Raw genomic sequence first — 19328 nt, 5'->3', positions numbered from 1 at the left:
AAAAAAGTGGACAGCCAATACGAATCAGTTGGACAAAGTGTTTTATTTGAAATCATTTGAAAATGCATATATTACCAAGCTATTAAACACTGTAAAAATAGAGCATTTATTTTTTGAAACACTTAAAAAAATAATTACCGAGACAACGCGATCTGACAGTGTCACTAAAAATCATTAAATTATGTGAAATGGATCGTAGGATCATACAAGCAGTCATTTGTCATAACAAGCTTCTGTTTTATTTAATATTTTAATTTGTAACTTTTTTCAACAATTAGATCATCCCCCTAATAAGAAACAATTTTCATTTAAAGTAAAATGTTGAGTGAAACCAATTGTCACAGTCAATAATAGCGATCTATTTTAGAATTTAGATGTTTTTGGTTTGCTTTACTTTCTACCGTGAAGACATTCCATTAAGAAGTTATACATTTCATAAATATTTTATAACATTGTCAACTTAAAAAGAAAATCAGGCAGCGCAATGCACTTTTATTTTAACTGGGGTTCAGTCAAGTATTGGATTGTAAACACTCATTACCACATTTACTTTGTGTCAAAATCCAGATTGTGTTGTGTCAACAAAGGATTATTATTCTTATTAAAAACAATAAGAATAAAAATCACGAGAAAGATGTTTGTAAGCAGCATGTTCGTTTTTTGAAAATATATATTTTCTTTTCTTGTGTTTTGAACAAAATCATTTCATTCGGTTGCATTTTACTTTGAAGACTTGACTGAGGGTTTGAGCGATTGTCGTACCTCTTTTTGTTCAACCGCGTTTCTATTTGACATCATTCCCGTCTCAACAGTCACATTACGTCACAGAATAGTAACACATGTAGAGGGTTCTCGTACAGTTGTTACAGAATGAAAGGATGGACACAAAGATTATAATATAACAAGAAGAAATACAATGACAAGAAACAGTGTGTAGTCCGGTCCCCATTCATTGCAGCAAAGACGGTTTGGTCAGCGAGACATCATTCGCACAAATTCTGAGGAAAGAAAATATTTGGATCAAGAGTGAGGCTAGTTTTCATCTGATCTCAAATTTAATTTTGAAAAGCTTACGGATTTTACCACGGATTGAAATTTATTGCGATAAAATTCCAACTGCTCGCTGAATCTAACCCTAAATTCATAAATATTACTAAATATATTACTATATTACTTATTATATACTATATGTATTATATGTGGGCGGCCCGGTAGTCCAGTGGTTAGCGCGTTGACCTCACAATGCAGAGGTACCGGGTTCAATTCCAACTCCGGCCTCCCTGTGTCGAGTTTGCATGTTCTCCGCGGGCCTGCGTGGAATTTCTCCGGGTACTCCGGTTTCCTTCCACATTCCAAAAGCATGCTTAGCGGGCTGATTGAACACTCTAAATTGTCCCTAGGTGTGAGTGTGAGCACGGATGGTTGTTCGTCTCTGTGTGCCCTGCGATTGGCTGGCAACCGGTTCAGGGTGTCCCCCGCCTACTGCCCGAAGACAGCTGGGATAGGCTCCAGCATGTTGTTATTTTATCATTATTATTGTTTATATATGTATATGAATATTAATTTCTTAAAGAGAGCATATTTAACAGGGGTGGCCAAACTTTTTGGACCGAAGATCGACTTTTCGCTCAACCAACCTCCCGCGATCGACCCGCTACCGAGCAAGCGTACACACATACACACACACACACGCCATGATGAGCAACAGCCTGACACGGAGGCATGCGACACACTTTTGTATCCCGTTTACTATCGTAGCTCACACGTATCATTTTAAAATGCTTCCCTCAGCCCTCTAGATTCCTGTTCTTTGCCCGTGCCTTTGGTGAATTGTACACGAAACAAACTCTGAATGAGAATAATTATAAAAGATAGCTCTGATCAACAACTGAGCGCTAACAACTTCTGGTGACACAGGTCACGTGACACCATTGGTTAAAGATTTACCTGCTTTACTTTATTTATTTTTTAAAATACTTTTTGTGAAAATGAGACTGATAGGATGATTAGGGTGCAGTGTACATTTACACAAAAAATTATGAGGAATATGCACAGACACATAAATGTTTTTTTCTCCTCTTTTTCTTTTTTCTCCCTAGTGATCGATTTGGGACCAGTCTGCGATTTATCAGTCGATCGCGATCGACCGCGATCAATGTAATGCGCACCCGCGAAGCATGTCTAATAGAGTGGGTATATGGACACACTCACCCTCAAAGTCCACTTCTCCATCCCCGTTGAGGTCGACATCACGCAGGATCTCATCAATCTCACGGTGGTTGAGTTGCTCTCCCATCAACTTCTTCATGGCTTCTCTCAGCTCCCCGAGACTGATCTGACCATCCCCATCAGAGTCAAACTGGGAACATGACAAAAAAAAAAAAAAGAATGCCAAATGGCAAGAATCCCACCAATGATGATGATATCAGAGACAAATAATGGACGGCTTGTGGAAGCGGCATCCGGAATTCTTACCTCTTTAAAGGCATCCCTAAGCTCTTTGACCCCAATCATGTCTGCTGTCTCAGCCAGCATTTTTGGACCCATCAACTCCACAAAGTCTTCAAAGTCTACTCTGCCGCCACCTGGAGGCCAACAAACGTGAAACTCCGGTACATATGTTCCAGCATGTTTATCCATTTCAGCCTCAAACGACTTGTTCGACAAACAAGAACATAAATGTACATAAATGACAGCTCAACCGTATCGTTGTCCATGTTGTTAAAATAGTTATTTAATATTTTTAACTTGTTTTGACTTGATAGAACTTATAGAACCTAAACGGAGGCGCTGAAGATGGAATACTGTAGTATTGTCGTGAGTACAATGGTAATATTTCTTTTAAAATATTTTTTTGTGCAAAATTTCCATGCATTGAAAAATAAAACAGCAATCAAGTACGGTCATCAAAACACTCCAAATATCTAGTGAATCAATATGTCTACGAAACTTTCAGTTGTGTTTTTCTTTAAAAAGTAACTTTTTTCTTTCTGTTTTCCGTGATTAGCTTTTTTTTTTTTTTTTTTTTTTACCATCAAGTGACATCTCAACAAATTGGTAGAGGCTCATATTGTAATTTTATAAATTTAACAAAGGGCAAATTATAAAAACTCCCAAAGTGAAATACAAAATGCAAAGATTTTTGTAAAGTCAGTTTAAAAAACAAAACAAATTGTCAAGCAAAAGCCAGATCAATTTATACATTTCAATAAAATGAGCACCTTTTGTTGTCAAAAGTGTAAGGCCGACATTATTGCCGGATAACATTTGAGCATTTTTTGATAATTTCATAAAATAATGTGTGTGTGGGTGGGGTGGAGGGGGGGCATCATCCACTTAATTATGAAGTCACAAATAACATATTAGACATGATATATTTTATTCCCGTTGAATTACTATTGGGCAATAGAGGACTTTCGTATCATTTCTGAATTCAATCTTCACTTTTTTAATGAGCAGTTTTTCTGGACTTACAGATCTGCTGGCTGAGCTCGATCAGTTCCATTTCGGTTGGCATGTATCCCATAGTCCTCATGCATTCGCCAAGGTCCTTACAGCTGATGAAGCCATCCTTGTCCTTGTCAAACTCTATGAATGCCTCACGCAACTCTGTGGGAATCATGCATTTTTTTAATGTATATTTTGCTTCCTGGAAAAGTATGCACCTCTCTGCACCTTTCTCGCGAAAACATTTAGATTCAGGATAGAAATCACTTTGGAATCCTATTTGCTACTGCACCACTAACATGCAACTGCAATTGCATTTTTACGTCTTTACAACCATGATTGTTGTGTTGGCATGCGGAGTATGCTGTACATCTATTTTGCAAACACAATGTGAAAATAATCATAGGGAAAATGCCATCCTCACCATCTTTTACACATTATTTTCCACAATAATGTTTATTATAAAAATAGTGTAATACTCTTCCATTTATGCATCCATACATGAAAACACATCTCATTGCACACAACGGGATATGTGAAAGTGAGGGCAAAGTCAGAAAAGCTCTCCTGCTCCAATCAATTGATTAAATCAAAGGAGAGAGAGGCTGAGGGAAGAGATGCAATGATTCTACAAGAGCAATTATACCTTCCATTTCTTCAGGCCGCAGGTCTCGATCCTACAGGGTGTAGATTGAGGTCAAATCATGCATGAAAACAAGAGGAAAGAGAGGACAGTTACATTAGACAAAACATCACATTAAACAAGACATGGACAATATTGACACTAAACTGGTAGAACAGTTTAGCAATCTTATATGCAGATAGCGTGCATGTGGAGTGGTTGATTGAATACAAAGCTTTATCTGAATGTGTGCTTCCAAGGAACCGTAAGAAGAGTGCCACTTGCTCATAATGTAAAGATGACCGCTGTGAAGTGTGCATTTGTGCAGCGCCCCTGATAGTGTGTTCATGTGTAACAACCCTCTATTCCGGCCCCCCCCCGACCCATAGTTTTCCAATATATGATGATGATGATACTACTACTACTACTAATAATAATAATACAGTACTAATAAATATGAGTTGAATGAATTTAAGTGTGCAGTGAGTCGGAGGGTTCTATGCACCTTGTTGTCACATTTATGAATGAAATAAAATGACATGGGCGGACCGGTAGACCAGTGGTTAGCACGTCGGCTTCACAGTGCAGAGGTACTGGGTTCGATTCCAGCTCCGGCCTCCCTGTGTGGGGTTTGCATGTTCTCCCCGTGGGTTTTCTCCGGGTGCTCCGGTTTCCTCCCACGTTCCAAAAATATGCATGGCAGGCTGATTGAACACTCTAAATTGTCCCTAGGTGTGAGTGTGAGCGTGGATGGTTGTTCGTCTCTGTGTGCCCTGCGATTGGTTGGCAACCGATTCAGGGTGTCCCCCGCCTACTGCCCGGAGACAGCTGGGATAGGCTCCAGCACCCCCCGCGACCCTAGTGAGGATCAAGCGGTTAGGAAGATGAATGAATGAATAAAATGACATCCACCACACATTTCAGCGGAGTGCAGAATTTGTCTGCATGAATGTCTTTCAAAACCACCACGATCGTGGTGCATCCCCAGCACCACAACTTAGACTTGCTTTTCACTGGTTTTCAGATGAGCCTACTTTCTGCCATCAAATTGACAGGTGTGCCTCGTAGAAAAGAACACCCAGTGTGGCTCAGGACCATTTGGTAAATTCCCAAACATGGTAAACTAGACTCAACTCACCACAAAAATCAAGATGCGTCTGTTTTTGCCAAAATAGAGCCATATTTCGTTGAAAACATCAGCTGACTGACACATATGCCATATTCCAAATTATTGGCATGTGGTGTGTTTGTTCATTTGTTCAACCAGTCCCTAAACCAGGCAATTGTCAGTTCCTGCCTTAGGTCTTCCAGCATCCCCCTCCCTAAGAAGAAGAGAATCAGTGGACCGAATGATCTTCTATCTTCATCTATTGACACTGACACCCATAGCCATAAAGTGTTTTGAAAAACCAGTCCAGGCCCACACCAGTTCATGTCTCTCCCCGTGTGTTTGACCCACACCAATTTGCTTATCAAGCCAACAAGTCCATGGAAGATGCTGTAGCTACATCCCTTTACTTTGCTCTGTCCCGTTTGGTGTACCAAGGGAGTTCTGCCCGTCTGCTCTTTGTTGACCAGCTCGGCACCATTCCCAGCAGATTGGCGAATAAGCTGTTGGGCGTGGGTGATTTGAATTTGATCTCCCTCTGGATTTTGGATTGCCTGGCGAATCGCTCCCGGAAGGTGAAAGTAGGCCCTCACCCCTCCTAAGCCATCAACCTCAGCACCGGCTTCCGTCAGGGGTGTGTACCGAGTCCCCTGTATTTCCCCCTCTATACTCATGACTGTGCAGCATCCACTACAACAACATCACTGTGGTACCGCTCATCTTTTGAGGGTGGTTGAAACAGTGTAGTGGGATGAGGTGGTCAGTGTGGTGTCAACAGAACAATTTCATCCTGAATGCGAGACAAAGGAGATTGTGGACTACAGGGGGAAGGAGAAGGACAGTTCACCACTGCTCATCCATGAAATAGTCACGACATCTGTTCATCCTAAATCAAATTTGAATGCAAATGCACATAATGCATGATGATTTTCTGGAAATATCCAGTGTTTACATTTTGTTTACAAGGCATTTGACTATTCTGTGCTTTTCATTATACTCACCCGGGAAAGTAATTATCAAAGCTGTCTGAAAAGTTATCAATGACCCAAATGGGGCAAGGGACACAGCATATAAAAAAATTATTAGAGAAAAAAAGCCTTCATACGTTTATTGTACTTAAATAATATATATACATAAAAATGTGTGTAACGGGGTGTGGAGGTGACTCAAGGATGCATCTGTTCACGATATGTTTTGCAAGGCCGTGCCATCATCAAGAGGAATAATACAGATTTGGATTAGAGGTTGTTGAGGGGACAACACAAGGAGATTACAGCCCTAAATTGTATTACAAATCACGAAAGCTTATCGCTTTTTTCATTTTTCCATCCCAAACCAATTTTGTCAGCTGCAGCGTCATTAAATGGACATGAATTCACCTGCACACTGGACACATATTCACATGTATGGTTATAGATTGAATTGTGATCAATAAAGATGAAAATTGACGCGGATTACATTTTGTATCTTGTTTTATTGATTTGTGTTCTTTCATGCTCAACCGAGCAGGTACATTACGAATCGGGCTTGTTCTGAACTAAGCATAAATACAATTAGGCCAATTTTGATACTTATTCCTCTAAAATTAAAATCAGAAGAAATGGACACGCATTAACCACTGAGCACAAAGGGGAAGAATTGTCCTGCGTGCCCCAAGTGAGGCCAAAACATTTCCCGCACCCATGAACAATAGTAATAGAAAATAAACTCAATAAAAAAAAAAATCAAACATCGGATTTCAGTTAGTGCCCTGTGATTGACTGACAACTTGTTCATGGTGTCCCCTGCCTACAGCTCGAAGACAGCTGGGATAGGCTCCAGCACGCCCAGCGATCCTTGAAAATGAATGGATGGATACATTTCAGTTAGTTTCAGAGAGGATTTTTATTCATGTTTGAACCTTGTGAAATTGTTTCATTTTAGTTAGGTTTTTATGAGTGATTGTTTTAGTCCTGAGTTTCCAATTTATGGAGTATTTGAAAGATGAAACAATAAGTATGTAATAAAGTGAACTACATTTACCAAACAACTCTTCAACCTTTCTTCCTCTGTACATACATTTGAAATAAACCCTGAAAGCTAATGTAGGATATAATTTTCATTCTTATTTTCTTACTTTTGTGAAATTATAATAACCTTGGCAAACCCATGGAGAACTTGTCAATGGATCGGAACTCTCAAACTTAGCAGTTTGGTGTGCCGTGGTTGTGGAAGCTTCATTTGTAATGCACTACTTTACAAAATCACAATGTATACAAACAAAGCAGAAGGAAGATGCACTGTGTGTTTGTTTAGGGATGAGGGGTGTGGTGAGAACACACAATTACATTTGTATATCTTGTTAATATGTCTGTGTAGGAATTCCAATGACGGAGCCATCATATGACATAATTGCCCCTGCATTTTGTGATTTTAAAAAATGGATTGCTAATTTTAAGCAGAAGTCAAGTAAAAGTTGTGATAAGCTTTCATGGGCCTCTTAAAAGTGCCAGTGGGCAGGATCTGGCCCAAGGGCTTTGAGTTTAATAACTGTGCAGTGGTGTTAGAATGACAAGCTAGAAGCTGATGGTAACGTGCCCCTGGATGGGATCGGCGGCGGAGTAATGGAGGCGTTTGCATATCTGCCACACAGTTCTGAGACTGGCAGCTCGAATGCACACTCTGATCTGTCCTTTACATGTTCTCTGTGTGCTGGTATTTTGTTAGGTTCATTGAAGAAAGTGCTCTATAAATACCATTGAATTGAAGATTCTAAATTGTCCTTACTGTAGGTGTGAGTGTGAATGCTTGTTTTCAGTATGGAGTGTGGGATAGGCTATAAACTGTGCCTCGAGTGAGGCATTGTTCTACTTTTCAGCAGAGTAATTAGTTCTGCCCCCTGGTTTGAAAGTTGCCTTTCACTGTAAATTTGAACCTGCCACATAAACAACGTGTAATAAAATGTGAAATGATAGACGGGGTCGGATATTGCCAAGATATTATATTTAAGCCCAGTGGTAAAAAGTCTTACCCTATATTCAATGTCATTTCATGTCCCTGTGGACTATAACTCAGGAAATCAGCCATAATCTCTCACTACACTTACTTCTTAATGCTTTTTTTCAATTAGTGCTGCTAGCCCGCTATTGATTGCTACATAATACAAATTAAGATTGCATGACATAAATCTGGACGAAAAGATGATTTTTATGTTTCCAGGGTAAGGGATGTTTCTGTTTTTCTTCTGAGTGTGTGTGCAGCAGTCATACATACGAGCTGGCTCTGTGCGAAGCCCTGTTTGAGGAAGACACACGCAGGCCCCACTATGTTGTGCAACATGTTGCAGTTCTTAACCAGAGCACAGAGCGGCTCATCGAACTCCGGTTCACTCCCTCTTTCTTCGTCTTCTTCTGTGTCCATCTCACCTGCATCTCTCAAGCCCCCGAGCATGGCGGGGGTCAGTGGGGACCCACTTTGTTCCACGGGAGACAACCCCTTAGAAGAGGGGATCCAATTAAAATGATCAATGGCAGCAGTGCAGGCTCACTTTTGTTAACACAAGTATGCATTTAAAATCTTACATTCATTTGACTCAACACAACAATGCAATTTGGAGAATCTAATATAGACTCCTGATGAGCGGTTGCCATTTTTATTTGAACACAAGATATTAACAAACTTGAGAATGCTAGATAAATATTCTTTTGAATGTATAAAATATACACTAGAGCACATTTTCCAGTAAAAAGCAGTCCTTCATCCTTACCTTACTCTTTGTACTGTTTTTTCTAGATGTCTTATTGATATTTCCCATCACCACCCTCTTTTCCTCTTTTTTTTTGTCCAGTCAGCACTGCTCCTGTCTGCCGCTTTCGTTTGTCCTCAATAGCCACATTCAAGTCTGAAATCCAGCAGCATGCTACATCCTGCGCATATCACCGGGCTCTGGGCTTGAACACCCGCAAGCAAAATTTCCTCTTGAGCAAATAAGCTACAATCCAACTTTATACTGGTCCAGGTAGAGCCAATCCATCCAACATGGTGCTGTGTCCAATCCTAAACCGCAATAGGTTATCGGAGGCTGGTAAAAGGAATTTTAAGACATGAAGGGTAATATTATCAACAGTTGCTGAAGAGTGACAGGTCAGTATTGGAGAGCCTGAATATATCTTGGGCTGAAACAACCCGCAATCTCTGATCACATGACTTGAACATTTTCTCTCTCTCTCTCTCTCTCTCTCTTTTGCTCACACAAACACATTTTGTCTGTCACCCCGACTGCAGAGTGATCGCTTGAAATTGGAACAACTCAATCTAATCCATCCCACCTACTTTCCTCTTTCTGCCACTCGAGCATCATGTTTATGGTCTCAAAATGACGAGCCTGGCACAACTCTGCATGTGCATGACAGAGCACGGAAGGGGGGAGGTGTACGGGCAGAATTACGGATGGTGGAGTTGGCTGTCTGTTTAATCCCTAGCATTTCAGATTAGAGCAAAGAGTGATGTTGGACATGAGAGTAAAAGGCTTGAATTGGGTTCCTGTTTGAAGCAATGGTCATGCAATTGTATGACATTGCGGAGATTTAATTCCGCAACATTCAAACACGAAAGGATATATAGATAATTAATTAAGTTATTTAAAAACAATGGGCGGCCCGGTAGTCCAGTGGTTAGTACGTCGGCTTCACAGTGCAGAGGTACCGGGTTCGATTCCAGCTCCGGCCTCCCTGTGTGGAGTTTGCATGTTCTCCCCGGGCCTGCGTGGGTTTTCTCCGGGTGCTCCGGTTTCCTCCCACATTCCAAAAACATGCGTGGCAGGCTGATTGAACACTCTAAATTGTCCCTGGGTGTGAGTGTGAGCGTGGATGGTTGTTCGTCTTTGTGTGCCCTGTGACTGGCTGGCAACCAATTCAGGGTGTCCCCCGCCTACTGCCCGGAGACGGCTGGGATGGGCTCCAGCACCCCCCCGCGACCCTAGTGAGGATCAAGCGGCTCGGAAGATGAATGAATGAATGAATAATTAAAAACAAGTCATATGTGTTGAACATATATTCCCATACCATTAGGTTTTGAAATATGTCCTTGATATAGGGCATTTACTCAAACAGTTCCACTAAAATATAGGACAATAATACTTCCATCCATCCATTTTCTATCCCACACCAACATGTTCAGGCTCACGGTGAGCTGGAGCGTATCTAGAATAAATTCGGCAAAAAGCGGACTGCACCCTGAACTCATGGTCACCAGTCACAGGTGCAAAAAGAGTGAGAACTGAACCCATGATGTATTTGATATTAAACTGCATTCTACAGTAGCTGCACAAGTCAGGTAATGGGCTTGTGGGTGGTACATAATATAATAAACAGCAAGCAATGTTCCTTAAGACTAACTTTGAGAAATGTGCTCAGGGGAGACATCTTCTTGGCCAGTGAGCCAATAAACAACCACTGGAAGATTACTGAGATCCACGAGTCGCGGAGAGGAGAGAATAGCTTTTGACATGTTGCGTTTTCAAAAAGTTGCCAACAGAGTGCAGCAGACCACATCTTTTTGGCTGTTGGGAAGCGAAAGCTGCATCCAAACTGCACCATTGAATGGCCAATGGCAGAGGTCATACACAGAGAGAGATGCAGCACCAGACATCAAGATGCTAAAAGGTGAAAGCCCTTTCATTTTCTCTGAACACTCAAACGTTTTTTTTTTTAACTGACAAAAATAAATTACATTTCCTTAATTTTGAAATGGGATGCACAATGTGAATCTCTATTATGTTGTACAAGATGACGACGAGATGACATCAAGAATCGAATCCACCATGTCTCAGTTATATAATATTATTCGCCTTAGCTCACTGATCCAGCTGGACAGCCCTCAGATTAGCAAACCTCAGCCCTGCAGTAGGATTCCCCCGCATTGTACATTTTCATATAAAATCACATGAGGATTCATCTTAAGTAGAATAGTGGCCTACATGTGCAGTTATATTAATGCAGAAGATAATTTCGAAAAGGAAAAGAGTCATTTCCATCATTTGGATGTTCATTCATTCATTCATTCATTCATCTTCCTCACCGCTTGATCCTCACTAGGGTCGTGGGGGGTGCTGGAGCCTATCCCAGGTGTCTCCGGGCAGTAGGCGGGGGACACCCTGAATCGGTTGCCAGCCAATCGCAGGGCACACAGAGACGAACAACCATCCACGCTCACAATCACACCTAGGAACAATTTAGAGTGTCCAATCAGCCTGCCATGCATATTTTTGGAATGTGGGAGGAAACCGGAGCACCCGGAGAAAACCCACGCAGGCCCGGGGAGAACATGCAAACTCCACACAGGGAGGCCGGAGCTGGAATCGAACCCAGTACCTCTGCACTGTGAAGCCGACGTGCTAACCACTGGACTACCGGGCCGCCCCATGTGGATGTTACTCAAGAAAATCTTGAAAACAATAGTCGTGGTTTGAAGAAATGTCACTGACAAAATTCAAAACAGCACTTTGTTGACAATTTATCAGATTTCCCTGGAGAGACGCAAGCACAGAAGTTGGGTCAGAAAATCCCGTGCTGGTGCAGTAAACAAAAAGATGGACAGACTCCAAAAGTTGGGAATTTGGACCAGTCAAACTTGATATGGGCAGACTCCCAAAAAAATAGTCAGCAGTTGGTGTGCCGTTGTGTGTGTGTGACAAAGACACTGTTCAAACATAAGGATGTGTTATTTGTCACTGACTCCAACAGAAATTAAGTACCGGTACTCTTAATTTCTGTTGGAGTCAGTGAGAATGATTCCCTTGCTCCACTTGTCCACTCGACTTGTGACTCGATTCAATCTCATAAACTCCTCAGATGACTTGTTTGCCAGTCACATGGCATGGCGGTGCTGGAACGCCGCAAGGTCGCATTTGCAGCATTCGCGGCGGAATGCCGGGTTACATTCACACTGCACAATCTTCTGAGCATGATATTGCTTCTACATTAAAATCCTCTGCTTCTCAGCAGCGAGTGGAGATGGAAAACAAGATACACATTTTCTTAAATCCTCCTTGTATCACAGCGGAAAGTGGTAGGTAGGTTACCAGTTGCGTGACTTTGGACACCCTTATCTTGACAAAAAACTTTGTTGGGAAACTTTTTAAAAACAATTCAGTAAAAGATGGCTTCCCGTACTTTCTCCTACATCCTGTTTTCATCATTCAACTCTGACAAAGTCAGCTACGCTAGGCTGATCCTGACAAAAAAATTGAATAAATTGGATTAATGGTGACCAAATTGACACGTCGTATCACCTCTGTGTGTCCAGACTATATGTCATGTCTCAAGTTCTCTCTGTCTATTTTGCGAGAAAAAAAAAGCGGTGGAATGATGTGCATCTGGCTGGCTTGTCTTCTCGCTCGTTACAGCTCGACTTTAATCCCTGTCAAATCCCAATCAATCTCTTCTGCCTTTCTTTCTAAATGACATCCATCAACCTCTGGCCCTCATCCGAGAGCCCCCACCTCCTTCATCATCTGCTGCATTTGGTGTTGAGAGCATTGATGATTTATTTCAACAATGAGAACAGCTGTATATTGCAAAATAATCACAAATTTGTCTTTTCCTTCTTTTCCCTGACTGAGTAATGATTTCTGTCCGGATTGGAAAAGTGATGGACATGGATTTTGCTGGAGAGATATCATTTCCCTTTTTGGCAACCGTCTATTTTCGCCCCAAAGCATGTCACACGGAATGCAATTTAATGAAAGATGCTGATCATCCAACATTCCCTATGGGTAATAAACAGTGTTGAGCATCCTTTGAATTCGAATGATTCCGGTTCTGATTCGATTCCGATTCTCTAAAGATTCTCAATTCCAATTCGTAAACAATAATTATACTAATTTAAAAACTAAGTGGGTGGCCCGGTAGTCCAGTGGTTAGCACGTCGGCTTCACAGTGCAGAGGTACCGGGTTCGGTTCCAGCTCCGGGCTTCCTGTGTGGAGTTTGCATGTTCTCCCCGGGCCTGCGTGGGTTTTCTCCGGGTGCTCCGGTTTCCTCCCACATTCCAAAAATGCGTGGCAGGCTGATTGAACGCTCTAAATTGTCCCTAGGTGTGAGTGTGAGTGCCAATGGTTGTTCGTTTCTGTGTGCCGTGCGATTGGCTGGCAACCAATTCAGGGTGTCCCCCGCCTACTGCCCGAAGACGGCTGGGATAGGCTCCAGCACCCCCCGCGACCCTAGTGAGGATCAAGCGGCTCGGAAGATGAATGAATGAATGAATAAAAACTAAGTATCCTAACTGTCAGATTTTGCGTGATGGTAGTTGGAGGATCCTAAAAAACAGGGAGGAGCAGGGTGGACTGTCCAAGATGTAACAAAAAGGCAAACAAGAGTACACTGGGGGAGAACCCCCCACCCCCCAAAACTAACTACTAAGTACTCAAAATCACAAGGAACCATAGTAACGACAACAACAACAACAAATCTATGGCAGAAAACAAAACATGACAGGAGCACACTGACACTCACACTTCACAATGACCCAACAAACACTGCCAGAACCCAGGGAACTAAATACAAGCAACGTGACGAGACAACGAGAAACACCTGGACAAGATGCAAAGGGTTGATGGAGCTGATTGGTTAAACACAAGTAACACGGGTGACGAGAACAGCGGAAGACAAAAAGGGCACAAAACCAAATGTAACCTTTAAAAAAAACATAACATTAACCAGTGGGTGGATGAAATTGGGTGGACTCTGTTTTTTAAATTTCACAACTTTTTACCTGTACATTTATATCAAACCTAGTGACCTACTGTAGGTACCAGGTTGAACGTTCATTCTGAGCCGAAGCAGCACAAGAATGTCTCGATGGGCCTTTTGGAAGTTCATTCATTCATCTTCCGAACCGCTTGATCCTCACTAGGGTCGCGGGGGGTGCTGGAGCCTATCCCAGCCGTCCCCGGGCAGTAGGCGGGGTACACCCTGAATCGGTTGCCAGCCAATCACAGGGCACACAGAGACGAACAACCATCCACGCTCACACTCACACCTAGGGACAATTTAGAGCGTTCAATCAGCCTGCCATGCATGTTTTTGGAATGTGGGAGGAAACCGGAGCACCCGGAGAAAACCCACGCAGGCCCGGGGAGAACATGCAAACTCCACACAGGGAGGCCGCAGCTGGACTCGAACCCGGTACCTCTGCACTGTGAAGCCGACGTGCTAACCACTGGACTACCGGGCCGCCCCTTTTGGAAGTGCTTTATCAAATTTGAAGTGCAAAGTCCTTTGATAATATTTAAGAACATGTGTTGCACTAAACTGATGTCATTTATGATGGTTGTTTATGAAGTTCAGCCATACTTTTGACCTCCGATAAGAAGTAGCTTCTCCATTATGGCAACTAGCAAGCATCAAGCACACAATTCCTACTTGTTTTATCGTCCGCTGTGTGGCGTGCCATTTGTATTCAACAGTCGGATTCCCCTGGTCTGCACCAGTTCTAAATGTCTGCGGCTCCGGTGGAGGGGAGGTGCGACATGCCAGTTGCACTTATTTCCTACTGGTCCTTCCCCATTCGTGTTCTTCTTACTCGTACAGCCAACTAAAGATCAAAATTTAGCACCAATAAAAGCATGTGACATTCCATGTCCCAAGAGCTAGCTTCTAATAAGGAGGGGCTCCGAGTCGAGCCGCTTCTCCTCCACATCGAGAGGAGCCAGATGATGTGGCTTGGGCATCTGATTCGGATGCCTCCTGAACGCCTCCCTGGTGAGATGTTCCGGGCATGTCCCACCGGGAGGAGACCCCGAGGAAGACCCAGGACACGCTGGAGAGACTATGTCACCCAGCTGGCCTGGGAACGCCTCGGGATCCCCCGGGGAGAGCTGGAAGAAGTAGCTAGGGAGAGGGAAGTCTGGGCTTCCCTGCTAAAGTTGTTGCCCCCGCGACCCGGCCCCGGATAAGCGGTAGAAGATGGATGGGATGGATGGATAAAAGCATGTGCCAATTGGCAAAAGAAACTAAAAGAGGAAATGAAAGAACAAGTACCGTAGTAGTCTGGCATTACTACTGGTAGCCACCATCATTATGGCATGCTAAAAAAGGTGGTGGTATATGCACCAGAAGTATTTGCTAACTGCCCTAAAAAGAGCTGAAGGAGTAATAGTAGTCGTCATGACAACAAATGTGTGATGTATTACGGGTTTAATAGACAGCTTCCTAATGCCACATCAAGGATTTACAGCACCAAAAGGCTCAATAACTGACCAGGATTCTACCTTTGGCCTGAATGTGACACAAATATTAGTTTACTTTTTAATTTGAAATGGTGTCAGTTAAAATTTTCGATAGTTAAAGCGGAGGTTTCGTCCAACTGGAACTTCTTGGCACTACTTTTTTGGGGCACTTATAACCAAAGGGCATATTAGAACACCGTTGTGAGTTCTGAAGAGTCAGAGTGAAGCATTGCACTGGAAGTGTAACTGACACTACCATATGTCACTCCATAAGCAACTATAGTGAACCTCAGCCTCAGATTATTGAACATCAAGGCTCACAATCGGCTTTTGGTAGCATAGCACATCAAATTTGAGATCTCCCGAATGTTAAGTACTTTGTTAATTTACTCCTTGCCAGCTACAGCTAGCACAGTGGTTCTTAACCTTGCTAGAGGTACCGAACCCAACCAGTTCATATGCACATTCACCGAACCCTTCATGAGTGAAAAATAAAAGTGATATATATATATATTTTTTTTACAAATTCAAGACCAAAAAAACCCCACATTTATTAAAAACAGAAAAAAGTAAACAAAATTAGTATAAGTAAAAAGTATACGTTTTTAAATTGTGCACAAAATGAACCTGCCAGTGATGGCCAAGCGGGCATGTCATAACTAATTGACATGTTGGGTGTGTCTTAACCTCCATGGCAGAGGCTCTGTCGAACCCCTGAGACTGATACACCAAACGTTTAGGTTTCGATCGAACCCAGGTTAAGAACCACTGGGCTAGTATCTTAATTCGAACCTTTCATTGCGTTGAGCCGCTATTCGAAACTTCAAATCCATCACATTCAATGAACATGTAAAAATTATTTCTCAAGGAGATGGGGTAACAAAACCAGGGTAATCGAACAGCCGTGAGAGAATTCAAAATCAACTAATAGATGCCGCGTGGTGCTTTCGTGTTGTGAAACTATGCCATCTATCTATCCGGTAAGGATGACTGTGGTGCAGCAATATGCGGCAGGATAACAAGGAAAAACTGGACATCTTCCGCTACGACTGTAGCAAAAGGTGTCATGTACAGCATTTAATTTAAAGAAGACACTTTCTTGGGAATTTTAATCTTTTTACTTTGCCGCTCAGCCAGCCAGCCTCCATTACCCTTTGTTCTCTCAACCAATCCCTACATTCCTAGCTTACCCGCTTACACTTTGCATTTGAAAAACACCAAAAAGATTGCCAACAACTCCATCCATTGAGCCCAACCACATAACCAGGATGGACAAAGTGCCATTCACTTTCGACTTCACGGTGAACGACACTGGAAAGAAGAGAGCACGAGAAGTCTGCTTTTACTGTTGTGCTTGGTTCCCATAGTAATGGACAGAAACTGTCCAATGCGCTGCCTAAAAGAAACATTTCCAGCTTGAGTCATCGTTAAGGCCAATCAAAAGGGCTGGGTGGACAAAGAGAAAATGACAGCGTGGCTGAGTGAGGTATACGTAAGGAGACAGGATTTTTTGGGGGGGGGTTCCACGCATCACTGTCCCTGCTGATCTGTGACTCCATGCACGGCCATCTCACAGCAGCTGTGAAAAACCAGCAAATGAACTCGGAGCTTGCCATTATACCGGGAGGTTTGACGCAGGAACTCCACCCGCTGGACATCAGTGAAAACAGGTTCAAAGTGAAGTTGCCAGCGTCGTCGGAGTGATGGCGAACCCAGCAGCGGCGCCGGGGGGTTACACTACAATTTATGAATGCATTGTGGATGCTTGAGCTAATGCGTCTGCTTGCACTGTTGTTCGAGCTTTCGCAAAAGCCGGCATCATTTCTGAGACTGACTGGGAAAATGACACGAGGGAAACTGGCGTGTTTGATGGAGAACTTGCCCAGCAGTTTTGCTGCTACTGCCTTTTTGAAAACATACACTAGCGTGCATGCATGCAACCGTATTTCTTAAGCTAGCGTCCAATTATGCAGTTCATCTTGTGTATGTGTTAAATACAGAAATCGAACCCCTAACTGACACCGTGCCTCTTAATACGGGTGATGTGAAAATACGGTACTATAAGATGTAGACATGCCATTGACAAAAATCTATATTTTTACACAGATTCACTTTTTTGGGGCGATTGCGAAAGGATTATTTTGCTGCTTTGCAACTGATAGCCAAATACACTGACCGCTGTTATGTGTGTCCACACATAACTCACAATCACTATGTCAAAGTAATGTTGACAAACTTAATGCGTACCGCATGCATTCATGGAAGAGCGTGAATATCTTACCCCAACCCTTCCACAGATTCCTTGGCATCATTTCTGAACTCAGGTTGAACGAGGAATGAAACAATTCACACGAAAATATTGCCCGGTTAAGAATCCTACCTGTCCAAACACAGAGTCAACAATGGGCCGCAGCTTCCCCCTGTCTCCCTCTTGCAGCCAAAGGTCATCACGGTCTCCCACAGGGGATGACAGGCTTAAGGTTTTGGCCTTTGGTTTTGGAGGCCTTTTTATACTAGCTGAACTCCAACGCCTCAGAGACTCAATCTTCTTTTTGAAAGATCCCTGTCGAGAATGCAATACCCATGTTTTTTTTTTAGAAGAGAAGGGACAATAATGTATCCTGCAAGTTTACTTGTTTCAACAACAGAAAGCACGTATGACACAAACATACAGACGGTTGTGGATCGAAAAGAGTTAGCATGTTTAGGCAAGTTCAGCTTCAAACGGGGAAGGAAAACTGAGATTAAAAAAAATAAATGTATAAAAAATAATAATAGCAGGATGCATGTCACCACCAAGTCAAAGACATTATGAGATCTGCAAATCAACTGACCTTCTTCAACAACTTCCCCTCTGGCACCTCCATGGATGACATGTTCTTTACGTCTGTCATGTTTTCTGCCAAACGTGCATGCACCGAAATATCTGCTGTCTCCTTTTGTCCTCTTTATCTGTTTGTAGAGCATCTGACACCGGTTGGTAATCTGTGGCACATCTCTTACTGTGGTTGCTCCTCCTTCCCTCATCCCTGCCTCCCTTTCATCCCTGCTGCTCTATGCATCATATTTTCAATTGTCTGGTAGTATCACTTGCATCTTTTGTTTTATCGACCACAGTACGTTTCCACAGGCACAGAACATAACATTATTTGCTTTCATGGCAATATGTATGCATATGCACATGTTTAAAATATTATAAAATCAAAAGTTGAATCGTGCACCCTTGAAAAAGTATGTCAGGGGAATTGCAGACATATTTTTCTCCACTGTCCAGTAATGCCAATTTATCGCTCTCCTTCCCTGGCTCGCTGATGGTGTGAATTGGTGTTGTGTGCTCTGTGATTGACTGGGACGAACTCCAATGTGTAGTGTGTATCTCACCCAAAGTCAAGCGGGGTAGGTACCGTATCTTCCGCACTATAAGGCGCACCTAAGAGCATTCAATTTTCTCAAAAGCTGACAGTGCACCTTATAATCCAACACGATTTATATATGGATCAATATTCTGATTTCTTGGACAGAGTATTTTAAAATCTTTGTTACAGTTGCAGCGGTTGTGAAAGCACTATATAAAGCTGAATTGCATTGTATTTAGCGGAGCTCCATCTAGTGGCTGCATAACGCAACCCCAGCCAATACTGCAGCTTCTATTCTATGCGCCTTATAATGCGGTGCGCCCTATATATGAAAACAATTTTAAAATAGGTCATTCATTGAAGGTGTTCCTTATACTCTGAAGAGCCTTATAGTGCTGAAAATACGGTACCAGTGATGCAGACCAGGAGAAGTGGGACAGAAATGGATTAAATGCAGCACTGCTGTTGAAAGATTTAAAAAAATCTTTCAGTTCCAATGAGGTATATCTTACATCTTATCAAGCCATATTTTCAACAGAATTATTGATATTTGTTTTTACCAATGCACGCTGAAGCTCATTTAGGAGAGT

The 19328-nt window shown here is 42.5% G+C and overlaps 1 protein-coding gene across 2 annotated transcripts; it reads right to left on the bottom strand.

The window, feature by feature from the left end:
* Positions 1-440: 440 nt before the first annotated feature.
* On the bottom strand, positions 441-18377 carry cabp2a (calcium binding protein 2a). Of its 2 annotated transcripts, none has more exons than XM_052083375.1 (7): positions 18217-18377; positions 17763-17945; positions 4094-4124; positions 3475-3609; positions 2476-2585; positions 2212-2359; positions 441-998 (listed from the first exon to the last, which is right to left on the bottom strand). In XM_052083375.1, exons 1-7 carry the CDS (start codon positions 18274-18276, stop codon positions 973-975), a joined length of 693 nt encoding a protein of 230 aa, XP_051939335.1. In that variant the 5' UTR covers positions 18277-18377; the 3' UTR covers positions 441-972. The 2 variants fall into 2 exon arrangements, with proteins under 2 accessions (XP_051939335.1, XP_051939334.1); XM_052083374.1 differs by lacking the exons at positions 17763-17945; positions 18217-18377 and adding exons at positions 8430-8651; positions 8923-9783.
* Between the last annotated feature and the right edge of the window lie 951 nt (positions 18378-19328).

Source organism: Hippocampus zosterae, chromosome 13 (assembly GCF_025434085.1).
Source record: "Hippocampus zosterae strain Florida chromosome 13, ASM2543408v3, whole genome shotgun sequence".
In the NCBI taxonomy this organism is placed as follows: Eukaryota; Metazoa; Chordata; class Actinopteri; order Syngnathiformes; family Syngnathidae; genus Hippocampus; species Hippocampus zosterae.
Note: the sequence above shows the minus strand (reverse complement) of the source record. Positions and strands in the feature narration are given on the sequence as shown.